The sequence below is a fragment of the Ochlerotatus camptorhynchus genome, unplaced genomic scaffold (assembly GCF_037179485.1).
Source record: "Ochlerotatus camptorhynchus isolate MF236.1 unplaced genomic scaffold, CSIRO-AGI_Acam_v1.1 ptg000401l, whole genome shotgun sequence".
Taxonomy (NCBI): domain Eukaryota; kingdom Metazoa; phylum Arthropoda; class Insecta; order Diptera; family Culicidae; genus Ochlerotatus; species Ochlerotatus camptorhynchus.
Genome location: NW_027040887.1, coordinates 4003989 through 4029456, shown reverse-complemented (window position 1 = coordinate 4029456; position 25468 = coordinate 4003989). Strand labels below are relative to the sequence as shown.

The following is a 25468-nucleotide window of genomic DNA, read 5'->3' as shown; positions in this document are numbered from 1 at the left end:
CGAAAATCCATCTCCCATTGATTCATCCTTTCACATATATACCAAATTGATATTTTAAAGCCATAATCAAAATAAACAGACATTACATGAAAAGGCTAGTTGCCAGTTGCTTTAAAGGGCTAGTTGCCTCCCTAAGCGGACCCTCCGCATCCTAACTCTTCTGTTAATTCACTTAATGCTACTAGGCTGTCTAAATTTTCTTATTTAAGTTCGTTTGATGATTAAGATATCTCTAGTCTAATTTAATAAATAATTGAAATTTCTTATCTACCTACCATGCTTTACTAAGTACCTGTACTTGTGAATGTAATCTAAAATTTAACGTGTTTCAAGTTGTTTTTGACTTTGACCTATATTTAATATAGGGGAAAAGCTGGCTTCGGCAGCACCCCAACCTACCATCGCCAGGGGGTAAACAACGTCCCTGAGAGCTCAATTTTGGCATGTGGATACATTGTGTTTCAGAGCAACTATTGACCAAATTTGAGTGCTCCAGGACCCTGTTCACCCCCCCCCCCCCCCCGACGATAACAAGCTAAGGTATTGCCGAAGACAACCTTTCCCCTACATTAGTTCGTCCCAGGTAACACCTTCAAGTGACTAAAATGCTTCACTTTGAAGTTAGTTTCCTAGCTGATTTTTAAATTACATAGGGTATATGCTCCAACTATGCTCACACGCTTCCACTATGTCGCACCACAAAAATACGTATGGGTATGTCACAATAAAAGCACGCCACAGTGGAAATCCCGAGTCATAGTTCAAACACTTATCCCAAATCAAAATGAAGCACATATAAGATTAGTTGCAATACCATGTACAAAAATGGTGTTTAACATTTTTCCCTGAGTAATACCTCAATGAAAACAACAACGAAAGCTTTTCACGCAAGTAGAAGGAGCACTGTTGGGCACTTTCTGAAATATTTCAATAGTATGATTCCCTTGCAAACTCAAATAAATCTACCTGCATAAAACTAAATAAAATAAGAGTGATTTGCGGCAAAACCCGCCAGTATCGCACCCAACGTCAGTGCCTATACGTAAGCGTACTACAACGCGGCTTTCAAATAAAGGAGTAACAAGTGTGATACTATCACTTCAGGCTAGAACTTTGGTTCTCTTATGCAATGGTTCATCAGAGAGGGGAAGCTCAGTAATCCTCATCCCATGCTCATGACGCTATTCTGTCACGGCATGAGCCAACGATGCCGGACCTAAACCAACCGCCTCCAACGCTCCACTATGAAGCATAAGATTAGGCCCGCCCACCAACGTCCAGGTTAAAAAACTAGCCAAGGGGAGGGAGGTTCCACCAGCGGACGGTTTCAAAGTCGAAATACCTACTTTTAAACAACACAGATTAGGATACCAAAGAATTCGTCAGTTATTAAGTAGAAATACACCGCCAGATTCTAATTCATCACCGTTTTCTAATCTACCGCCGAGTGCCGAGTGCTGCAGATGGCTACTGAAAGCATCAACGTAACTTCATTATCGCATGTTGTTAAGGTTCCTAAATACACAAGCGGGCCTGATTCAACCGACGATACATACTAGATTTTGGTTTGCTGCCTTGAGATGCACAAAAACATGACTATACCGGGCCGGCGCCGCACAGTGGGACTAAATCAAAAAAGTGGGATACGGCCTTTTGCGACGAAACTGTTGAGTGTAGCATTTTGATGTCTTGCAGAATGTGTCTTCAATTTTTGAGTACTTTATTTGAGTAGTGAAAATGTTTGCTTAAGGGGGGTATACACTCAGATAAAAAAATATGTCTTGTTAAAAATGATGAACACCTAAAGCCCTGTTAATCTCAAATTGGTACGCTTTCAATCGGATGTATCTCAGAATCTATTTGGTTTAGAAAAAAATGTTATTAGAAGAAAATGTTATGAATTTATTTTATTCCTCTCGAATGAAAATTCAAACTTTGGGCTTGTTACGTGCCATCAACTACACACGTAGAAATTATCGCCGACTTCGGTAATTTTTACCGAAATCTGAATAGCTGAACTTTTCGGTAAAATTTATGCAATTCAATTCAATTGCTTTTCAGCTACTTTGGAACTAAATTCTCCACTAAAATGACAAGATTTGATCATTTAAACAAGGTTGAACATGTTTTGATATTATTTTCAAATTCAATAGCCTTTAAAATTAAGGTCAAAGTTTTACCGAACGTTCAGCTGTTCTGATTTCGGTAAAATTTACCGAGCACGAAAACAAAATCTTAGTGTGTACATTTTGATTGGGTGGAAATCCGGGCAGTTTGGGGGGTTCATCCCGTTCTCAATGACGTCTACTCCATTATCGCGATACCACTGTTGCGCATTCTTACTGTAGTCGCAACTTGCCAAATCTGGCCAAAACTTGACGGGTGGGACCTAATAAACGGCAATATACATTTTTCAGGCTTTCGTTGATGTATAACCACAGACAAACAGACATAACACTCACAAGTTGTTCATCGAACAAGCATTTAACGGTCAATTTAAAAATATCTCAGTTGGTAGTACTGCCATAGAGGTAACTCTAAGACCACTGGGTCCCGAAGAAAATCATTATTATTTTTGGCTCACTCAGTACCAGAACAACGGTCCCAAGCAGTCCCAAGCTATTTCACTCACCCCTGCATGTTCTGCATGAATCCACACACCCCTGATGTTATCTGTCAAACTTTCATAGCGAATCAAAACAAACATAGTGTAGTAATAGAATTTCAACTAGAATAGGGTACGTTAATCGTTTGCTTGGGACCAATAGGCTACTAAAGTGGTGAGCCAATTTGAAATCGTTAGTTTCGTATTGATTGTTGGTACTGCCACCTGTGGCGCGCATTGTCAATTCCCTCGCGTTTGACGTTTACACACTAGCGCCATCTGTTCAGCGTACTACCCACCACAGTGTACTCAACAGATGGCGGTAATGTTTTATCGACGATGTTTTACAATGAGAAATATTCAATGTGTTATGTCTGTTTGTCTGTGGTATAACTGTCCGTTCATATGGTTGGTTGTGATGAAAATCGGTGTCTTCTGGCGGTGTCTGGCAGATTATATTTATATTTTGAAACTAATGTTCTGCCCGACAACAACTCAGCAGCACGAGACTCCTTGAACTGTGTTTCAGAGTCGGAGCACTATTGGGCAAACTGGAGGGGCTACGTGGACGAAAAGGCACTCAAGCTTTCAAATGATCTGAAACACAGCGCGGATCAACTTAAACACTGTTTTTTTTCAATTAACGATAGTGTGGATTGTGTGGTGTTGTGATCTATTTTCTGGCACATACCCTTGACGACGATCGCGACTACGACGACTGCAGTCCAGCGAGCGCTCGCTGCGGTTCCAGAATGATTCTTTCGATGGCGGACGATTAAAGGCCGATCTTGTACCACCGCTCGGTGAAATTCGCACTGGCGGGTTGGTTTTACCGGGGCTGGTATAGCGGTGTGTGGAGATGGTTCCGATGCACAGGCGCTTCCTTCTGACGAAGCCGGCCGACGACGGCAAGGCCGCCCTCTGTCGAACCGGGAAGGGAAATTCTCCTTGGCGTTTAGGGCCTTCAGTCCGAGAACGATATCCTTCACGTTTAGTCGAGGTAACTAAATGTCACCTAGACCGTAGCGTGCAATGGCGGTCCTTGACTCGCCAACTAGAAAGCAATTTTATTGGTGGAAAAAGGTCCTAGCGAGGAGGTAACATCCATTAATGCTGTCTTCGACCAATTTCGAGGATGACTTAGACTTTACCTGAATCAGCTGAATTGGTGATTTACAGTTTAACTTGATTCACTACTCACACTTAGTATTCTGTTATAGTATACTCCACAGACACTTCTCTACACGCTCGCCTGAGATAAAGTGAACAATGGCCGTTATATAAGCATCGCCTAACCCTTCAGCTCATCACTCGTGACTCCGTGTCACCATTTTGCCGCGGCCATGCACGCCTTATTCAACAGTCGGCCGTTAAGCATGGCCGTATCGTTTGCCCAGTGGGTTTTACCGCAAGTGTTATACAAATTTACTTAAATGCTCGATCACATGGTGCATATTTAAAATATTGTATTGGACCTTTGTAAGAGAACAGACAACATAAAACTTCTGCCCGGAACATGTTTGAAGTCCAATTTGCAATACGTCTCATCGTCCATAAGGATGCATCCGTTGAATCATACAGCTATCGGGCCCGCGTTTTGGCCATAATATTTTGCTTTAAGATCCGGTTCGGTTGCTTAATAGCCCGATACTTGAAGAAACCTTCCCGAATGTGTATATTCCGAACTGTACTGCGAACAACACCGGGTTGGCCGAAAGAACTGGATTCCCTTTGAAAGCCTTCATGACGTCCTGACGCAGTTTCCGGTCCACTGTACCAACAATCAATACGAAACTAACGATTTTAAATTGGCTCACTACTTGACTAGCCTATTGGTCCCAAGCAAATCGATTACGTACCCCATTCTAGTCAAAATTCTAGTACTACACTATGTTTGTTTTGATTCGCTATGAAAGTTTGACAGATAAAATGAGGGGTTAGTGGATTTTCCTATGTTTCGAGGGGTGAATCGATTAGCTTGGGATCGAAGATAGTACCAGAGCTGACCCAAAAAGTTGAGCATGTTTCTTCGGGACCTACTAGACTAGTCTTAGAGCTACCTCTATGACTGTACCGCTTCGATGCCTTGATTGCACCTTTCGTGAAACAAACAAACTTTCCTTTAAACGTTTCAGCAGTTTGAACTCCTTTGCTATCCTCGTACCCGATAATATCTTGTGTGCAGAATTAATTCTCTTCTTGTTTCTTGCATCGCGTGGAAATTCAAGAAAACATACACTTTTTTTAATTTTGCGCATGATTTGAAGAGAAAGACATTGTAAACAATTTCTGCCAAAAGATTCCAGAACCGACCATTAGGAGCGCTGTACCGGACAACAATAAGCGTACCGATTCTAAATTGGCAATGCTTTACAATGAAAGCAGTCGTTAGATTTCACTAAAAAAAATCCTCACAATTCTTCCCAGAGCTTCATTGGAATTCTCCTCCAAATTCCTTTCAAATTATCCCTCATGTTCAACAAAATTCTCATCAAATTCAGTCATGAAGCTAATATTTTTGTCAAATCTGGTGTCTTGGAAAATGTTCATTGTCCGACATTCTGAATATTTATCTTTGTTCCACATTCCTGAAAATTTCCCCAAGTTTGGTCCAGGTTTTCGAAAAATTGTCTAAGTTACTGAAGATAAATCCATTCCGGCATCATTAAGTTCACTAAGATAATGAAATTTTTTAGGAAGGTACAGTTAATTCAGCTGACGATCCCTGGTTCCAGTTTTTTCGTAGGTCCGCTGATTCCTTTCCGCATTCAGGGTTTCCTTGTTGGTTTTGAGCACTCGACAAACTGTTGGTTTCGACATCTTCAGCACTTTAGCCAGCTTGAAATCGGACCACTTCAGATTTTCCAGGTGTTTGTGTACAATAATTTTTTCTTCTTTCGAGTTCCATTTGACGTTATTTCTGAACGCAATCGACTACTTTGATCAAACTTGCACCAGTTGTTCTCAATTCCCAGCAATTTACTTTTAGCCAGGCTTTAATTGCATGGTTTTTCAGGAGAAGTAAAATAAGTTGAGGTTTTTACATTTAGTAGACACCCTGGAATAGAAGATTAGGAATCTCATAGATGAATTCACTGAACGAAAACATCCGCAATACTTCAACTGATTATTTCATTCCTCGAGCCCTTTAACAATATGTTTTCGAATTTCGGATGATTGCCTTATGGTTGAATTCGTCATCAGCTGATAAGCATCCATATGACTGTTATCCAAATAAAGGATGATATTTATTTGAAAATTGGCTGTAAAACATACAGCGCTCATAGTGTATTGTTTATATCTGTCAAGTTTCATAGTTATTCAAACAGTAGTTCCAGTCATGTCGTCGAAACAAGAAATTGTCAGTGAAAAAATTGTGTGTACTTACAATCAAAATCCAGAGGCGTCCCACCAGGAATTGCAAATACAACTGTGTCTTGTGTGATAAGAACCTTCAAGGAGCGTCTGAGTGCCCGAAGGAAGGAAGAGAGTGGTCGTAAAAGTGGTCCAATAGACAGTAAAATGGCCAGGAAAGTGGCGTAACAGTTCAAGAACCGTCCAAACATGTCAATTCGAGATGCCGCTAAAAATCCCAATGTGTCAGTCGGTTTTGTGTAGAAAAGCATGAAACGCGCTGGGTTACATGTTTACAAGGTGCAAAAAGCCCCAAACCGGAATGAAAAGCAAAACATCACTGCGAAAACCCGCGCCCGGAAACTTTACACGAAGTTGCTCAACTTCTTGGGAAAAAATATTTCGTTTGCCAAGTCTAAGTTCGATGTTCCGGAGGATGTTCGAAGAAGAAATTATCGAAATATGCAAAGAAGTTCCTGATCTGGCAGGCGATTTGCGGATGTGGTGAAATAAGCGCTCCTTTCATCACTTCCGGAACAATCAACGGTACGATTTACACGGAAGAGTGCCTTAAGAAGCGTCTCTTGCCATTTATAAGGAAGTACAAAGGATCAACTCTGTTTTGGCCGGCATCCTGCCACTACGCCCGAAACGTGTTGGAGTGGTACCGAGCCAACGGAGTCAATTTTGTGCCAAAAGATATCAACCCACCAAATTCACCGGAATTTCGCCCAATTGAAAAATTCTGGACAATTATGAAGACGGAACTTCGCAAACATCCCAACACTATTGAAACAGAGCTGGCGTTGAAGAAAATTAGGGTAAAAACAACAAAAACACTGGGAAAATCGGTTGAACAAAATTTGATGGGTGGAGTGAACAGGAAGGTGCGGGCATTCGGGATGGGAGACGAAATTGAATAAAACAAATTTTGTAATTCATAACTCATAAAACTACTAATGAAAAATATCAAGAAAATCCGATAATCGGTTTAATTTTGGTGAATAAATATGTGTGTGCCATTTTTATCGAAAACACCCTTTAGGATGGCTTGCAAATACTTTAAATTAAATTGTTTACATTTCCATACTGAATGGCCATGAACAGTCACTCCATCATGGATACAAAAACCGTTCTAATGGTCTGAGGTTTCATTCGAACAGAGGATGATGTTTTGGTACAGTGAAGACTAACTAACTCATTTTTCCTTGCTTCAAGATCATCCTCCGTCGAGCAACCCGAGTCTTGTCGCTATTAACAAGGCATAAAAAAGTAACAAGAACTTAGATGTTATCCTTTAATTACTTAAAAAATCCTGTTCCTTATTATGCTTGAAGTTATGAGGACTATAGGATTGGTGGTAGATCTTATACCAGTAACGCACCACGAAAAGATGATCTACCAGCGTTGCTGGGTTTGTCATATGTAAGTTACTCGATTTTTTATCAGGATAAAAAGTGAAACCTGCTGGCAAAATTGAGCAGGAATCGAAGAGGGAGAAGCTCAACAGCTCTGGACGGTCAGAACTAAACACGAGTTGAAACTTCTTGAGGACAATAAAGTAAAGTATGAAGCGATCGTAAATATTTAACACATTTCTCAAAAAGGCAACAAACAACGATAAGCAGACGTGATTACTAATCCTAATCGTGTTGTTCATTTTCCTCTTCGAACTTTTGCTCGCTTTTCCTCGTATTCATCAACTGAAGCTTCCTGGTACTGTTGGTACTCGGAGATCAGATCGTTCAAATTGGACTCCGCCTCGGTGAACTCCATCTCGTTCATACTTTCGCCGGTGTACCAATGCAGGAAAGCCTTCCGTCTGAACATGGCAGTGAACTGTTCGGAGATACGTTTGAAGATCTTCTGAATGGCCGTCGAGTTTCCGATGAAAGTCGCCCACATCTTCAGACCACGTGAAGGAATGTCACATACAGCCACCTTCACATTGTTTTCGGAATCCATTCCATGAAGTAGCTGCTATTCTTGCTCTGGACGTTCATCATTTGCTGATCAACTTCCTTCGTCGAAACGAGACCTCGGAAGATGGCCGCGCAGGTCAGATACCGTCCGTGTCTGAGGTCACATGCCATCATCATGTTCTTCGCATCGAACATCTGCGCGGTCAGTTCGGAAACGCTTTCAATACGTCATTTCTGCGAGCCCTTGGCCGTTAGTGGTGCAAAACCGGGCATGAAGAAATGCAAACGCGGGAATGGAACCATGTTGACGGCCAGCTTACGTAAATCGGCATTAAGCTGACCTGGGAATCGGAAACACGTTGTCACGCCGGACAATATAAGGGATACTAGATGGTTCAGATCGCCGTAGGTCGGCGAGCTGAGCTTCAACGTTCGGAAGTAGACATCATAGAGTGCTTCGTTGTTGATGCAGAACGTTCCGTCGGTATTTTCCACGAGCTGATGAATAGATAGAACGGCATTGTACGGCTCTACGAGAGTATCCGAGACCTTTGGTGAGGGATAGACTGAGAATGTGTTGATAATCTTGTCAGGGTACTCTTCGCGAATTTTGGAGACGAGCAGAGTGCCCATACCGGAACCGCTTCCACCACCGAGGGAATGTGCCAACTGAAAGCCTTGTAGACAGTCACATGTTTCGGCCTCCTTACGTACTACGTCAAGAACAATTTCAACCAGTTCGGCACCTTCTATGTAGTGAGTGACCCTTGGCCCAATTATTACCGGCTCCGGATTGCGCAAAGACAAAATTATCCAGTCTGAACAGGTTACCGTAGGGAGACTGACGGACCGAGTCCATTGGTGCCTGGTTGCAGATCGACGAGAACCGCCCTTGGTACATGTCTGTTTCCGTTGGCCTCCGAGTAGTACACGTCAATGCGTTCCAACTGGAAATCATTGTTGCCGATGTAGTGACCGGACGGATTGATGCCATGCTCGTCTGAGATGGTTTCCCAGAACTTGGATCCAATCTGATTTCCGCACTGGTCGACTTGCAGATGTACAATTTCTCTCATATTGATGGCTGATGACCAAGATTACCGTTACAGATAAAAAATGTTTTAAAACAAGCTCTTCAATGAACACTCCCGTAAGCAATTTTCAACTAGCACTTGCTTTTCTCGCGACGACCGATCGATTCTCCATTTTTAGCTTAAGGCTACGATTTTCCTCCCTTTAGTATCGTTCGAGTGTTTTTGCAGCTGTACTAACCCTCTTGCTGCTGTGTGTTGCCTTCTGTCTTTGATATTAAAATACGGGAATTTTCCAAACAACAACAACTCATACGTTTGATCGAAGTAGGCTCTGTTAGTGGACGGATCGGATTTCTCGTGCTGTCAATCGTTTGCATAAAGTTCAAACGAACATTTTCCTTTTGGCCGATGTGAAAAGTGTGATCTGTGAAAAACATCGTTTCGATGACAAATTCCTTGATCCTTCGGGTCGTTTTGCAAACCGCGAAGAAAACAAAAAAAAAAGATACGTGTACGGCAGATAAAGGGCTACTGGAGAAAATCGTGCAACAGAGAAGTCCGGAAAAGTTGATGATCACAGTAAAGCGACCGGTTTAAGTGAGATCATTCCATTATTATCTATAAATTAGAACTTTGGGGAACATTTGAGGCATTTGGTGAGATCCTTCAATTTTTCTATATTATATAAACCATTCATTACATCACATATGATTGTTAAATTAACTCTTACATAACTCGGAGCGTTTGGTACGGTATGTCGACGCATCCTTCAAGTCCTGTAGATTCACGAAATGCTTTGCTGTTTCAGCATCATTGTGTCCGTTTTGGCGTTTTCTAACCTCATAATTTTCCAGGATGCTTTCTCGTACTGGCTGCGTTTGTATTAGATTACATTAGGTTCAACCAAAACATTCAAGGTGTCAGAGAAATTCCGGATGGCCAGGATGGGTATTTTACAAACAATTGCAGCTTGCTCTGTGACCGGCACAATCGGCACGCTTGCGGCTCACTAGCGGCACACTGACAAAAAAGATGACCCAAGATGACCCCTTGGCTAAACCCCAAAAAATTGCATATCAAATTTACACATTTTGTAAAACTCGATCTTTGGTGTGTCTTGAATCACTTTGGCCGCGTCATGTTACGTATACTTACGGGTCAGTGGTCTGAATCCGAAATGAACCAACATCTGATATGCGATGTTGTTCAATTATAGATAAGAGGATAATGTCGTCCGTAAATTTAGATTCTTTTATTAGATTAAAATTCAACTCTATCTTGTAGATTTTCATTTTCATTAATAATTTTCTGTATGAAATAATAGAACAGGAAATTAACTATTGGTGTATGGACATCTTAAAAAATCGAATACATACATTTCTTATTCTAACCTTAGTTTAGTGCATGTCGTATTTATTACTCCATCACTATTGAGAAATGATGAAGTATTCGATTTTTTTTACAGTTGTCATTCATGTATTTATCGTAAGGATCCGACTCTAATTGTTAGGTTCCGCTATTTATACCCTTCGGAGTGTTGAAACACCCTCCAAAGGTGCGCATCTTTGTCAGTCAAAATTGGATTCCTTAGCAACAAAATTAAGGAATGACACCGATAATGACCATGCATCAGAACCCTAGTCTTAACCACTTTAAACTAGAGAACAACGAACAAGGAATCACATAGATGAAGACTAACTAACTCATTTTTTCCTTGTTTCAAGATCATCCTCGGTGGACAAAGTCGAATCTTGTCACTATCAACAAGGCATAAAAAGTAATAAGGACTAAGATGTGTTCCTTGGATTACTGAAAAATCCTGTTCCCCTAGTTCGAAGTAGTCAGGATTAGGAATCGGTGGTAGATCTTACATCCCGTAACGTACCACGAAAAGGTGATCTACCCACGTTACGGGGGAGCGCACGCTTAGAAAACTTCAAGTAGACGATCTAGGGATTGTCCACACATTTGCTCTTGTCGCCATATTAAACTTATGAATAAGCAAAGAAAAATTTCGCACTAATGCCATTTCGTAAAACCTACGTGAATTTCACATAATTTTCACCAGTATGACACTTCAACTCGACCTATCAATCCAGTTGAATTCATTACCATGCCATTGAATATTAAGTGTAGGAAGTAATTCGTAGGGTCTAGGGTTCAGGTAGTAGGTACTACCCGCGGGAATGGAAAAATCTCTCTGGTGTTTATCCTTAGTGTCATCAAGCAAATCCCTGTTCTCGTTCAACGTTAAAATTATAAGGAAACTAGCAGCACAGTTCCACCTAGTCTTCATTCATTCAAAAGATCATCATTCTCATAGGTTTTCAGTTCATTCAATACAGTCGTATAGAGTGGATGGATACACGATTCGTCCGTGGTCGGAGCCGTAGGTTTCTAGTCTCACTTTCATATTTAGCTACCATTATTGATTTGTGCCAATGTACAATATTCGTGTATTATTATTCGGACGCTCAATAATGTGGATTCTAACGCTATTCGCAGCACCGGTACTTGTATAAATTATACAAAAGCACAAATGCTATCATAGGTGTTCCAGCACATAGTCGAGCAATGAAATAGGGTGAAGATTAAGTGCCAGAAGATCTACTCGACACTTGAAGGCCGTCGGTTGGCAGTCTTGGGATCTTGTGTTTGAACGATACTGGAAGACAAACAAAGGTGGTAATCTTCTGGAAAAAGTGAGAGCAGGAAGTTATTCCAAAGGTATTGCGTGAATTTAATTTGTCAAGCTTTAGCTCTCGATATTGATTAATCCAAAAAAATGTCAGTGTTGCCAATATAGGTAATTCTTATTCATGTACCTTTCACCATTATATAACTTTCATTTTTATAGTTTTTGGAATGCCTCAAAAAAATGGCCTGTTTGTTAAAATTGATCTCAAATTAATTTCTCACTTATAAACGTCGTAGAGCATGAATCTAGTTTCGTTGTCACACTTCAGTATTGAATCTACTTCCTAGAGCGAGTACCGCGAGAAACAGCGATTGAATGCACATTATTGAAACGAAACGAACAGTATCGGTACACGACATCCACCGTTAGTGTTGGTGGCTGCTTTGTGACAGGCACTCTTAAGGTGGTAGTGTAAGTACCAGACAGCTAGCACCATAAGGTGGTTCATTCATTTCACTAGTTCATTACGTTTTCACGTTTTCGATCGAGTGATAGACCTACAGAAATCAGTCATTTGGTAGCAAGGGAGTAGCGCGTGAGTTGTAGAACTGGCTCCAGTGCGAATGTATTTTTTTTCTTTTTTTAATTTTTTGCTTGCATAAATAGTGAATAATTGATCAGCACAGTTGCCATCGGCCATTGCAAAGTGATACAGAAAGAAGAAGAAGAAACAGTGCGTGAAAACACACAATGGCATTTCTCTCGATACGACTAGTGGCCACGGCTGCAGTAAAAAGTGCCAATGCGAATCTTGCCAACAATATCAAAAAGTGCACCCTATCGTCGGCCTTGGATCGTCAAATTGGCTCCGTCGCACGGTTCAGTTCCGTCGTCTCTTCACCACCGCAGAATCACTATGAACTGCAGCAACGGCAGCAATACCACCAGGCAGCTCTACTGAATGCTGCTATCGTTTCCGATCAGCATGTAAGCACCAAGAAGACGTCCACGATAAATAATCCATTAATTTCTAAGACCAAAGAATCTTAAGTGTGGAGTGTGGTTCCAAGTGTGCAGCTTTATCAACGTAACGTTAACTCTTCTAGTTCGCAGACTCTCACATATATGTACGCGAGTGTAGTTATAGCTTTCGATCCGTTCGTACACATGTATAGGCAAATCGAATTGCTAGTCTTCCCGGTGCGAGGTGCATGCATGATGTGGTTGCTACTTGCTTGTAGTTTCTGTATACGGCGATACAATGGACGATTATTAGTAAATTTCTTGGACTTTGTACGGATTCGTTGCGTCGACGATCGATGCAGCTATTTTCATTGGTGCATGTTGCTATGCTCCGCGGGGGAGATGCACTAGTGCTGCAAACTAGTGCGACGTTCGTTGGTGGGAACCGGAAAAAAAATTGCTTCAGTGCTTTGTTTCGTTCGCTTTATTGATGATAAATGATACAATGCTTTGTTTTCTTATAACACAATGGATGGTACGGCTTAAGATCATTTTTATTATCAGGTAAAAGGCTTTTAAAAAAAAACGAGAACTTTAGTCTTTAAAAAGATTCAAATATTAACACTTCAGGAAATAGCAATTTCAAAAAGGTAACGTTAACTGGGGGAAAGTTGTCATTCGTTGGGACTTTTTAATAATAATGTTCTACACACAATAAAATACCCCTCTCACATGCAGCATATGGCAAAAGGGTTTCTCATGTATCGATTTATATTTTGATTGGTTTTAAAATAAAAATGTGCCTGAAAATGTAAATTTTCAATTCGGTGGTTGAAGTTGATCAAGTTGGATTTTATTAAACGGAATATTCAAAAATTAGTATTCATAGGGGAAATGGCTCTAATGTTGACCTATGGATCTAAGATTGGGCCCATCGCTAAAATTCTGCTATTTATCAATTTTATCTAGATGAACGCATCATTGGGACGGTACTAATGGATATCTTTGGTCGATATTGAAAATTTAGTCGATTGCTGTATTTAGGTATGGGCCCAAATTAGGGGCATTTAGGCCGACATTACATCCATTTCCCCTACTTAATTTGTCTTCACTGTAGAAGAAGAATCAGTTATTAAAATAGCTGCAAAATATATCTCCTTCTCTACCGGATTTTATCGCTTTTACACGAGCTTTCGCCTGCTCCAACTTAGTGTTCTTTGAAGCACTTCTATGGTAATTAATTAGGAGTTTTCTATGCCAACCAATGTATAAATTTGTATATAATGTGGCAAGCATAATACAGGGTGTCCATTCAAATCCAATTTTTCAATTCCCGGTTTTTCCCGGTTAATTAAAAAACCTCTGCCTTATACAAAAAAGACGTTCAAAATTAACCGTTTATAGATAATCATATATTTTTGTCATTATTTGCTCTACAATACGTCTATTTTGTAGAAAAAAAATATGAGATGAGATTTGCATTAATATGTTGATGATCTAGATCTCCAAAATTTCATGGAATCATGAATTCGTATAAAATCAAAGAGTCTCGCAAAAATGAGCCTAAATGTTGTTTTGTTTAGTCGGAAAAATCATGTATTAATGGTACCTGACCAGGAGAAACTCAGTATTATTTTCTTTTAATCTTCCTGGAGTTTAGATCTTAAAGATCTATAAGTCAAACAACATTTTGTGGGATACAAAGATGTGTTACCAACATATTTATCATTCTCATTTTCATTGTCTTGGAGATATTTTACAGGTTAATCGAAATCTTGTCCGATTTTCACTTTGGAGGATTTTGAGTCTCCGTTCATAAAATAATTTAAAATTATCAATTGTGCTTAAAAATAGCATTGTTCGATTATCAAAATCATCCTGGAAATCTGAAGTTCTGCAGACTCAACAAGGCATACGATAATTCGACTTAATTCTTAATTCGGGAAACCCCATAATATCATTGATTTGGATTATTTGGTTTTCCAAAATGCCTGAAATTCATATCGTTATTCTTTTTTAATATAGTCATTTTAACACTCTTGGAGCCTTTGTGACATAAATTTGAACTCACGATAATGATGATTACCCTAGAAAGGTTTGAGCTGGATGAATTATCTCTAAGATAATTAAGTACTTAGTCTTTGGCGTGAGAGGTATGGAGTCAGAACTTTATGTTTTACAGACTAACCGAGGTATTCTACGATGTCCTAAATAATCTGGTGTAGCTGGTTAGCACAAAGTGCAGACATTATTTTTAATTTATCGCTGGACCAATCATCTTAGTTCGTTGATTGTGTCCGGTGTCAAACATTTGCATGCCAAGCATGATGGAGCATGTAAGGAGTTTGAGATCGGACATTTATTTATTGGTATGACTCTGCTTCTTATATTCAAGTAGCTTCGTAACTAGATATGTCTCGCTTAGAACTTCTTCACAGGGAAAATTGCAGCAAAAGAATTCAACCATTTTTCTTCAAATGACATCAACAGAAATTCTAAAAAATTACTATGTAAGCTATGGTAGTAGGAACAACGGCAAAATCACCGTTTGCCCCGTGCGCGAACAGATTGCGAGTGAAAGAAAAGAATAGATATAATAGATGATATAAAATTGATTGATTCCAAGTGACATTGCAAGTTTTACAAAGGTTAAAATGATTCTTCAAGACCAAATTATGGCCTACAAGACTATGATAAAACCAAAATTGTTACTTATATGATCTATCCCGGTGCGATTAGGGTTTTCCCGAATTTCCCGGTTTTCCCCGTTGGATGGACACCCTGATAATAATACTCGATGTCCAGGAAAGATTTCCTAGATTGGACTGGGAATCGAATCCACCGCCTCCGGCTTGGTAATACCGTGCCTTAATCAACCCGGGAGGAACTGGATAAGTTCAATATATTGCCAGTTTACCCCGACAATATGGTGCTGGTGGTTCTATCCAAGGAAGTGGCACCCCTATCTCTGCTAATAATAAGTAGCCATAGCGAGCATAGCCACACTCTGGGCCCGCTCAGATTGATATGTGATCACGTTTTTATGCTGGCTACGAAAAGATGGCGGCGTGTCAGGCCCTTGGTTCTGTCAAACCCACAAATAACAGAATTTCCATCTGAATGGGACGAATGTGGAAATGACGCACAGTAAATAAAATTTAAGTTTAAAATTCATTTTACATGATCAGCTTATGAAACTCATTCCATTATTTGCATAGACAATTAATATAAAGGGGCCAAGAGCCTAACTAACGATTTTAAATTGGCTCACTACTTGACAAGCCTATTGGTCCCAAGCAAACGATTAACGTTCCCAATTCTATTCGAAATTCTAGTACTACGCAAAATTTGTTTTGATTCGCTATGAAAGTTTGACAGATAAAATGAGGGGTTATTGGTTTTTCCTATGTTTCGAGGGGTGAATCGATTAGCTTGGGACCGAAGATAGTACCAGAGCTGAGCCAAAAAGTTGAGCACGTTATTTCGGGACCTTCTAGTCTTAGAGTTACCTCTATGGGTGTACTTTGTATGTCTGTCCAAGGCCTTAAATGCATTTAAGCTGCAGCCTCTCAAACCGACAGGAATACACGTAAGTAAACTTATTCGAGCGGCTCATGGCAAGCCTTCATCGCAAAACTATGCTCAAAGTAATAATCTGAACGCTGATCAAATTCAAGAGCAAAGTATAACCATAGAGGTAACTCTAAGACCACTGGGTCCCGAAGAAAATCATTATTATTTTTGGCTCACTCAGTACCAGAACAACGGTCCCAAGCAGTCCCAAGCTATTTCACTCACCCCTGCATGTTCTGCATGAATCCACACACCCCTGATGTTATCTGTCAAACTTTCATAGCGAATCAAAACAAACATAGTGTAGTAATAGAATTTCAACTAGAATAGGGTACGTTAATCGTTTGATTGGGACCAATAGGCTACTAAAGTGGTGAGCCAATTTAAAATCGTTAGTTTCGTATTGATTGTTGGTATAACGAAGAAAATGAAACTCAATCAATGAGTTACAATTTGTACTATGAAAATCATAAATCCGTTCTTTTCATATGGCATTCTTGCCTATTGTTTGACATTCACACATGGTGAATCTAAAATTTGGTGACTAGCCTATTGGTCCCAAGCAAATCGATTAACGTACTCCATTCTATTAAAAATTCTAGTACTACACAATGTTTGTTTTGATTCGCTATGAAAGTGTGACAGATAAAATGAGGGTTTTTCCTATGTTTAGAGGGGTGCATCGATTAGCTTGGGACCGAAGATAGTACCAGAGCTGAGCCAAAAAGTTGAGCACGTTTCTTCGGGACCTACTAGTCTTAGAGTTACCTCTATGGAAATACCATAGAGGTAACTCTAAGACTAGTAGGTCCCGAAGAAACAAGCTCAACTTTTTGACTCAGCTCTGGTACTATCATAGAGGTAACTCTAAGACTAGAAGGTCTCGAAATAACGTGCTCAACTTTTTGGCTCAGCTCTGGTACTCTCTTCGGTACCAAGCTAATCGTTTCACCCCTCGAAACATAGGAAAAACCAAAAACCCCTCTTTTGAGCTGTCAAACTTTCATAGCTAATCAAAACAAACATTGTGTAGTACTAGAATTTCGACTAGAATGGGGTACGTTAATCGTTTGCTTGGGACCAATAGGCTAGTCAAGTAGTGAGCCAATTTAAAATCGTTAGTTTCGTATTGATTGTTGGTACTATCACAGACAAACAGACGTAACACTTCATTGTGTATCTTCGTTCAAGCATTTAACGGTTAATTTGAATATTATCAGTTCCGCGAACTACTCGCCGCAGCGCTGGCATCGGATCACTTTGACGTTTCTATACATTCTATAGAAATTTTATGCAATACAATTGTTTGCGAGCTAGCGAGCAAGCTTGTTTTCCGCGAGAAGCCCGAAAGATGTCGTTACTGAGGTCATATGTTTTGAGATACTATGTTTTCAAGAAAAACTTTTTCAAAGAGTTACGTCTGTTTGTCTGTGGTACTATCTTCGGTCCCAAGCTAATCGATTCACCCCTCGAGACATAGGAAAATTAACCAACCCCTCATTTTATCTGTCAAACTTTCATAGCGAATCAAAACAAACATAGTGTAGTACTGGAATTTATACGATTGGGGTACGTTAATCGATATGCTTGGGACCAATAGGCTAGTCAAGTAGTGAGCCAATTTAAAATCGTTAGTTTCGTATTGATTGTTGGAAATACCGTTCCGGCGGTGTAGAACAATTCCTTTGTTTACGTTGTGTGGCGACATCAACTATTTGAAAGTGGGTACGTGAAACTAAGATTATCTGTCTGTCACCCTGCCGGGGGCTTGGCCTTAACCGACTGAGTAGACCAGCGGTTCTCAAACATTTTGTGAATTGCGACCCACTTTGAGAAATTCCATAAGCTCGTGGTGGCTCACCAATATGTTGTATGTCTAAAATGACCAAAAAATCTCTAACATGGCTTAATGCTGCCGAAAAAAAAGCTGCATGATTGCCTGAAACTCCAAAAAGAAAATGGTATTGAAACGACTTAAAAACTCCAGGTCAAAATAGCTAAGCTAAAACCGCGCTCATTTCAGTCCAAAAAGGTCTCAAAACGCTCATAAGAAACCTCCCCTCAATGTTACATTGAAAATGCCGAAATAATCTTTAAAACATCGAATCACCAAAAATGGCCATACATTCGCAGCTTACCAAAAGCTTTTAAAACACTAAAATGCCCTTCGATAATCTTAACATTCTTAAAACTGCTTGACAACTCTGATAATAGTCTTGAAACCGAGTTGTGCTGATAAAATTCATTCTTCTACACCCAACTTAGCTGAAAATGAAGACAACCTTAACAGATAGACCAACCACAGCGGCGTCGGTAGTGTAGTGGTAAGCGTGATTACCTCTCACCCCAGCAGGCCTGGGTTCAATCACAGTCGGCGCCGCCGGGATGTTCTGTGGCATAACATCTCTGATCACGCCTTCCTTCGAAAGGGAAGTAAAGCTGTTGGTCCCCGGTTCATGAGTTGATGGATCGATAGGTGGTAGGGTCCAGTTGTAGGAGCTGCCTCCCTGGCGTTGGTTACATTGGTGCTCAGCACGGAAAACAAATCAATTCTAAGACCAGAATTTCCCGAAGACACGGGCTCAAATTGTTTGGCTCAGCTCTGGTACTATTTTCGGTCCCAAGCTAATCGCTGCACCCCTCGAAACATAGGAAAAACCCTCATTTTATCTGTCACACTTTCATAGCGAATCAAAACAAACATTGTGTAGTACTAGATTTTTTACTAGAATGGAGTACGTTAATCGATTTGCTTGGGACCACGAACTCCTCATTTTATCTGTCAAATTTTCGTAGCGAATCAAAACAAACATAGTGTAGTACTAGAATTTCGTGTGTGTGGATACGCTTATAGATGTACTTGGGACCAATAGGCTAGTCAAGTAGTGAGCCAATTTAAAATCGTTAGTTTCCACCTGCATGAATTTGAATTTTGACATTTGGCATTCTCTTGATCAAGGAAACCTTTGGGTATCGAAGTCAACATTAGTTTTTCTTCATTCGTGATTGGATATTCATTATCGCCTGTGTTGTTGTCATATATTAATATTCGCCTTCATCTTGGTGGGAATGATTTTGAGGATCAAATGCAAAATGATTATTTTCATTTTATGCAAATATAGCGCTGAAGAACGTCTCGTGTTAGCTTTTACACGCAGATCGATGGCAAATAATTGCCTCATGCTGAATTGATGATAATATCTAGGTTTTAGGCTCTAAGGTAGACAATGTTTGAAATAATCATTTTGCTCAAAATCAATTTGATTATTTTGCTTTTGAGGATTGCTTCTGATTTTGGCAATTTTGGGTTGGCTAATCAAGCACTGGTGAATATCAACAAACACGTATTCATTGATGCATAATGAACTCATTTGTTCATTTCGCTCGCTTCGTAACAGCGAAGATTTTCAAAACAAATGGAATTTATCTACACTGGATTGAAGCGGTACTCCTTGCTTGTGATAGTAAATGATAAAAACAGACACTACGCTTTACAATCTTTAAAGGTCAACTCATAATTCATACTGGCTTTAAAATAGTTGGAGCTGCTTATCGTCAAATATCATGGACATTTTATACGATATGTAGATGAGTAAGCAAGTATTTTTTCCTTGATTTGTTTTCCGTAAATCTTGTTTTCTGTGCTGAGCACCAATCAGCGTTGTCAGATATACCGATTTATCGGTATTTATACCGATTTCCGAACTAGATACCGATATACATATAACTTATATGTATATCGGTATCTAGTTCGGAAATCGGTATAAATACCGATAAATCGGTATATCTGGCAACGCTGATTGGTGCTCAGCACGGAAAACAAGATTTACGGAAAATAAATCAAGGAAAAAAAAATACTTACTTACTCATCTACATATCGGTTGATATATGGTTTCTCAGAATACCGATATTTGAGGTTTTATACCGATTTAAACCGATTTTTTTTTAATTATCAAAATGATTATTGTCTGCCCGCCCTCGAATTTCGGAGAAAATTATTGCCTTTGAAATTCAAAAAAAAAAAATGATCTTCAAAAATGTCTTATGGATACTCATTCGATGAATGTTTCATTTTATTGTTTTTCTATTGTTGAAAATTCATCGCATTGTAGATCTATTGTAATGATAATATTTTAAATTTACTTGCATGATATACATACAATAAGATCGATTGTTGGCAATAGATCTAATTGTGATTTTATATTATTTTATGGTAAATGAGCACAACTCTGCACTTTCACGAGAAATCACTGGGATGTTGGATAAAAGAGGTGAGATTGCAGCAGGATTCGTTTTGGTAAACGATATGCTAAATTGATGTCCTAACGATTCAATAGCGTGAAGGAGCTAGGATCCACGGTATTCTACACAGTAATCAAATTCGGTCGCCACAAGGCCACCGAGCTCCTTATTTCACAAAACAATTACGACCAAGTTCCTGTTTATTTTATTGTTTCTAGATCCTGGCGGCAACCTCACCGACGACGAATGTAAGATTCTATGGCATATTTCCATAAAAAGTATACAGAAGTTGTAATGTTTCACCACATGAACAGATCCTGCAATGTGTTCTTCGAAAGGTTGTTTAAATAATTTTGTAATAAAGTTTGTTTTCCGGAATGCACTGCGGCTAGAAAATCATCTCATGAAATACGAAAATATGAATTGTGGAAAAACTTGCTGGTATGGTACAGTCCATTGTAAGTACTGCCATCAAATTTGTTGAAAGAAACATATACAGAGGATGTAAGAAATCCAACCTTACATTGTTTGTAAGAGAAATGTGTTTTGCGTGAATGAAGCTCGAGCAGTTTATGAAAAACGCTCAATATTCAACTGAACACTAAATATCAAGAATGTACAATTTTTTTCATAAGAGAAGGGCGTTTTACTAACATAACTTTAACTTCTTACACACTTAATTTTTTTTGCAAAGATTCCAACAGCCGAGTAGTGCTGCAATTTATTGGCAGAGATTCAGTAAAACAATTTTTGATATTCAAACAGATAATTTGCAGATTTATCAGCAAAAATAAATGCCGCGGTAATCGGTTGTTGGAGAGTCTACCGAGCTAGATTGTGTGTGTAAACACTCATTCAAATAAACGATAAATATTTGATGAGCCAGCTGCCGAGAATTCAGCAATCTATCTTTTTAAATCGTACTTTTACAGTTTTTTTACTAACATTGAGTATGGGAAATTCGCATGGCCGAACCGGGAATTTATACCACCACTTTTATTGACTGAATTTTTAATTTTTAGACGTTGGAGACATGATGGTATTATTCATCCAACGATTTACACTGATTAATGTCGGCGTGTAAATATCGTGATGATCCGGTGCAGATTAAGATAAATGTTATCAATATAGTTGGCAAGATATAGGATAGCGTTGATTTTATCATCTACTGTAGTAGCTATCTTTAAACTTATGTCTTTGTTGACATGCATAAAACAAAAAAATGCTTCGCTTTCATTGAGTATGGATAGATAAATACACACTGCGAAGCTAACCTAATTAAATTGGGAATATCTTCCTATTATTCATGGCTAAATATGTCGAAGCTTATACCTGACCTCCAGTTTGTGTTGTGTGAGCGCCATGTTGTTAAGAGCCATCTTAGCCTGTCATTGTTTGACTTTGTATATTGTGTAGAAAGTACAAAATCCAAGAAAACTGTGTAGAAAATAGAAAACTTTTTCACGATAAGCTTTTGGAAACCGCTTTTTACCCATTTCTAATATATGCAAAAGCACCCTTTCCTCCCATTCCCCCTTCATCATCTCGCATTGGAACAGATTTCAACCGTTAAGATATTCTACTGACCGCAAGTTAACTTTCGATGCAGGTAAACATGGCCACTCCGAGCCGCGATCTCACGATACAGGAAATCTCCCGTAGCCTCCAGCTGTACTCCAAAGACAGGAAGCCAATCGAGAAGGACCCGAAGACACTACGGTAAATGAAGAATCAATCTTGACGAATGATGAACGTTTTCTAACTGCTTCATTACTGCTGTATGATTCCAGTGTTGGAAACATCTCGGACAAACCGACGGTTTTGGTTTTCGCATGGCTCAACGCCAAGCAGAAGCATCTGGCCAAGTATGCTAAACTGTACACGGAGCAAGGTTACGATGTTGTAGTGACTCAGCTGACACCCTGGCAGCTACTCTGGCCCATGAAGGGATCTCAGGTAAATTCGATTTCTGCCGGTTACTTTTCATGATTTGATGGGAAAACTTACTTTCACTTGCAGCTCGTGGCGAACGATATTGTAAAATTCTTGAAGAACAATGAGTTCAAGCATGGTCTCATCTTTCACGGGTTCTCGGTCGGAGGCTACCTGTGGGGTGAATGCTTGGTGCACATTGCACGGGATTTGCAGAACTACCAAGTCGTGCTTGACCGCGTCAAGGGTCAGATTTGGGACAGTGCTGCCGATATTACGGAAATCCCAGAAGGAGTTCCCCGCGCTCTGTTCCCCAGAAATCCAACGCTTCAGAATGCGTTGCGGAAATATATGCTGTGAGTTTGTGTTGCCAACTTTGTACCCACTTTGTTGACAAACGTTTCATTTTAGCTACCACATGAAAGCATTTCACGAACCAGCCACATCGCATTACATTCGCTCGAGCCAAATGTTCCACACCAATCTGCTGAGATGTCCAGCTCTCTTCTTGGTTTCGAAAACTGACCCTGTCGGAACGGAAGTCGCCAACGGACGTGTCCGGGACAGCTGGGAGAGTAATGGCGTCAAGGTAAAAAGCTTTAAAAGCCAATAATTTTAGCAACAACAACCCCAACACTTTCAAACCATCTTGCAGTGTACCTTCCATTGTTGGGACCGTTCACCGCACGTGGGACACTTCCAGAAACATCCAGAGGAATATGTCAACCAGGTGTTTAGCCACATTCGGCGGCTGGAACTGACCGGAAAGATGCAATCGCTACGGGCGAAGCTGTAATCAAGGCGTCAATTTGTTCTGTGATACTTAAGACAAATCTATGTAAAACGAAAAAAAAAAAACAAACCTTTCAATACCTTGATTTTACTTCACAATTTATGCAATAAAAAAAAAACATACTGTGTGAAATTAGTTTGTACAAAGCAGAAACCCCAAACATATAGGCGTCTACTATTATACAACTGGTGCGTCAGCAAACACCGGGCGGCAGAAAGGTAAAAGTGCAAGTCATGTTGGTAATTTGCGATCGGCACTCGTCGTGGTAGATCCAGTAGGTGTGTATTGGTAGGATAATACCTTAATCTACTTTATTTTCGGTTTTCCAGTGAATGAAAATGACGTTCTCTTCTTAACGAACGAATTTTCTATACACAACACACCATATATGTAACGGATGGATATTAGGGAAATAAACGTTAGCTAACACTTAATTTGGGTCATTTTATTTACGAATGAGAAATACTTTAAGAACTTAAGTCTATTATGCGCGGCGAGTGAGGTGAGGTGACTCGCTTTCAAAAGTCACCGCAAGTGAGGTGACTCTCCGTGCAAATCAAATAAAGAGTCACCTCACTGACGGTGACCTTACTTGTGACCGCGAGTCACCTCATCTGGACACTCGCGGCGCAGAATAGGTCACATTGTTTTTTTTTGTGTTTGTAATAGGTACTTCCTAAATCATCTTGCGGGATGGGCAATGATTAGCATCCATGGCTCTCACACTTAAGGTCACGAGCTCAAATTTCATCCCCGGACAAGTGATGAATGCAGGGTGGCCAGTGAATTTTCATTTTAAAATTCCCGTTTTATTCAGATCTCAAAACTATCCTGGTTGTAATGAATGTGGTGTAATGATTGCAATATCACGTTATTTTCGAGGATCTTGGAATCAATTTGAATAACTTTTATTAGTCTTCCTATAATTTCAAAGCGCCTAAATTTACGAAGTACCAGAGCCAAGGATTTTTTTAAAGATCGCCCTAGTCCTCAAAACTGACCAATTGGGCCTACAATGTGCATATCCATTCAAGTGTTTTTATCACACATGGCCGGAGTAAATTGGATCATTCGGGTGATACCCTTCCTTTTTGTTTGTTTGCATTTTATTTTAAACAAGACTGTAATTTTAATTGAAAAGCTCGGCTAGCTTTTGCTTACTAAGAAGAAGATCGTGGGTTTACTCCCAAGCTCCTCCAAAACATCGCATCGCCTGCTTAATCAAATCCTTATCCATCTCCTACCCAACTATCCAACTCGGTAGCGTCTATGGGGGCGTCGGTGGAGTCGATGACCTCTCCTTAAGTAGATGTTACATCAACAATATCCTTCTGTTGAAAGTCGTTTCAACGGAATCAGTTTCCAAAAAAGTATTCTCTGACCGACGGCAATAAAACGCGAATATTCGATTTTGGGAGACTGATTCCGTTGAAACGACTTTCAACAGCATATAATTTTCGTTTAGTTCCTTTCACATATAACTCCCGGTTGGGATTCGAGTAGGTTCTCGACCAGATTACTGTGCTTGTCCTATATTCATTTGTAGCTTCGTAGGTTACGATTCGTTCCTTACGCGACCTCTTAGCGAAGAAATTCGTGACAATAACCTTTTAGAAACCTGGGTTCTATTATTAAAACAACAGCTGAAGCACTGCAGGTAACCGGCTCAAATAGTACAGTATAGTTTGTTAACTTTAGCTCTATCACTAATTTAAGGTAATTTAAGAAACTAAGATAATTTTAGAAACAAATGCACAAAATCACTTCTACACGTGGGATTTGTAATCGTTATCGTCTAACTTCGTCACCGGTCGGTCGTAAACACCACTCGATGTCCTCACGATTGCGGACTTTACTGGTCGTCCTTACTGACTTTGATGCTAATAACTTTCCCCTTTGGCCAACAGTTACGAGGCATGTTGAAATCGGCGATGATCACAATATCGCCCACGGCGATCGGTTTTACCCGCTGAAACCACTTGGTACGCCGGGTAATCTCAGGCAGATAGTCCGATACCCAACGCTTCCAGTACTGGTTTGCAAGGATCTGGTATGTGCACCAGTTCTGCCTGAGGGTCGCCACGGTATCGTCGAAATTAGTGAGCGGTTTCGGCCCGTTGTATGAGCCGAACAGAAACTGGTTCGGTGTCAGTGCTTGTGTCGAATCCTCGTCTATCGGCACATGCGTTAGCGGACGCGAATTCACGGTATTCTCTACTTCGATCAACAGGTTGTGGAGTACTTCGTCGGACGGTTTCTTCGAAGAACAAACAACCATCAAGTTGTTCATGACGGTGCGAATCAATCGCTTACAACTACCGCCCATGTGTTGTGATAGGGGTGGGTTGAATACCCATTCGATCCCATCACTCGCGAACTCTCTCATCAGTTCACCTTGACTGATCGCTTCGT

The 25468-nt window shown here is 40.0% G+C and overlaps 1 protein-coding gene and 1 pseudogene across 5 annotated transcripts; one reads left to right on the top strand and one right to left on the bottom strand.

The window, feature by feature from the left end:
* Positions 1-7602: 7602 nt before the first annotated feature.
* Positions 7603-9077, bottom strand: LOC135710717 (tubulin beta chain-like; annotated as a pseudogene).
* A 2162-nt stretch (positions 9078-11239) lies between these two features.
* On the top strand, positions 11240-23490 carry l(2)k09913 (lethal (2) k09913). 5 transcript variants are annotated; one of them, XM_065233398.1, is made up of 7 exons: positions 11240-11304; positions 12220-12540; positions 21941-22050; positions 22122-22287; positions 22351-22619; positions 22675-22852; positions 22919-23490. In XM_065233398.1, the coding sequence occupies exons 2-7, from the start codon at positions 12304-12306 to the stop codon at positions 23057-23059; spliced, it is 1101 nt and encodes a 366-aa protein (XP_065089470.1). In that variant the 5' UTR covers positions 11240-11304; positions 12220-12303; the 3' UTR covers positions 23060-23490. The 5 variants fall into 5 exon arrangements, with proteins under 5 accessions (XP_065089470.1, XP_065089473.1, XP_065089471.1 ...); XM_065233399.1 differs by having other exon boundaries at positions 11267-11308; XM_065233400.1 differs by lacking the exon at positions 11240-11304 and adding an exon at positions 12138-12155.
* The last annotated feature ends 1978 nt before the right edge of the window (positions 23491-25468 follow it).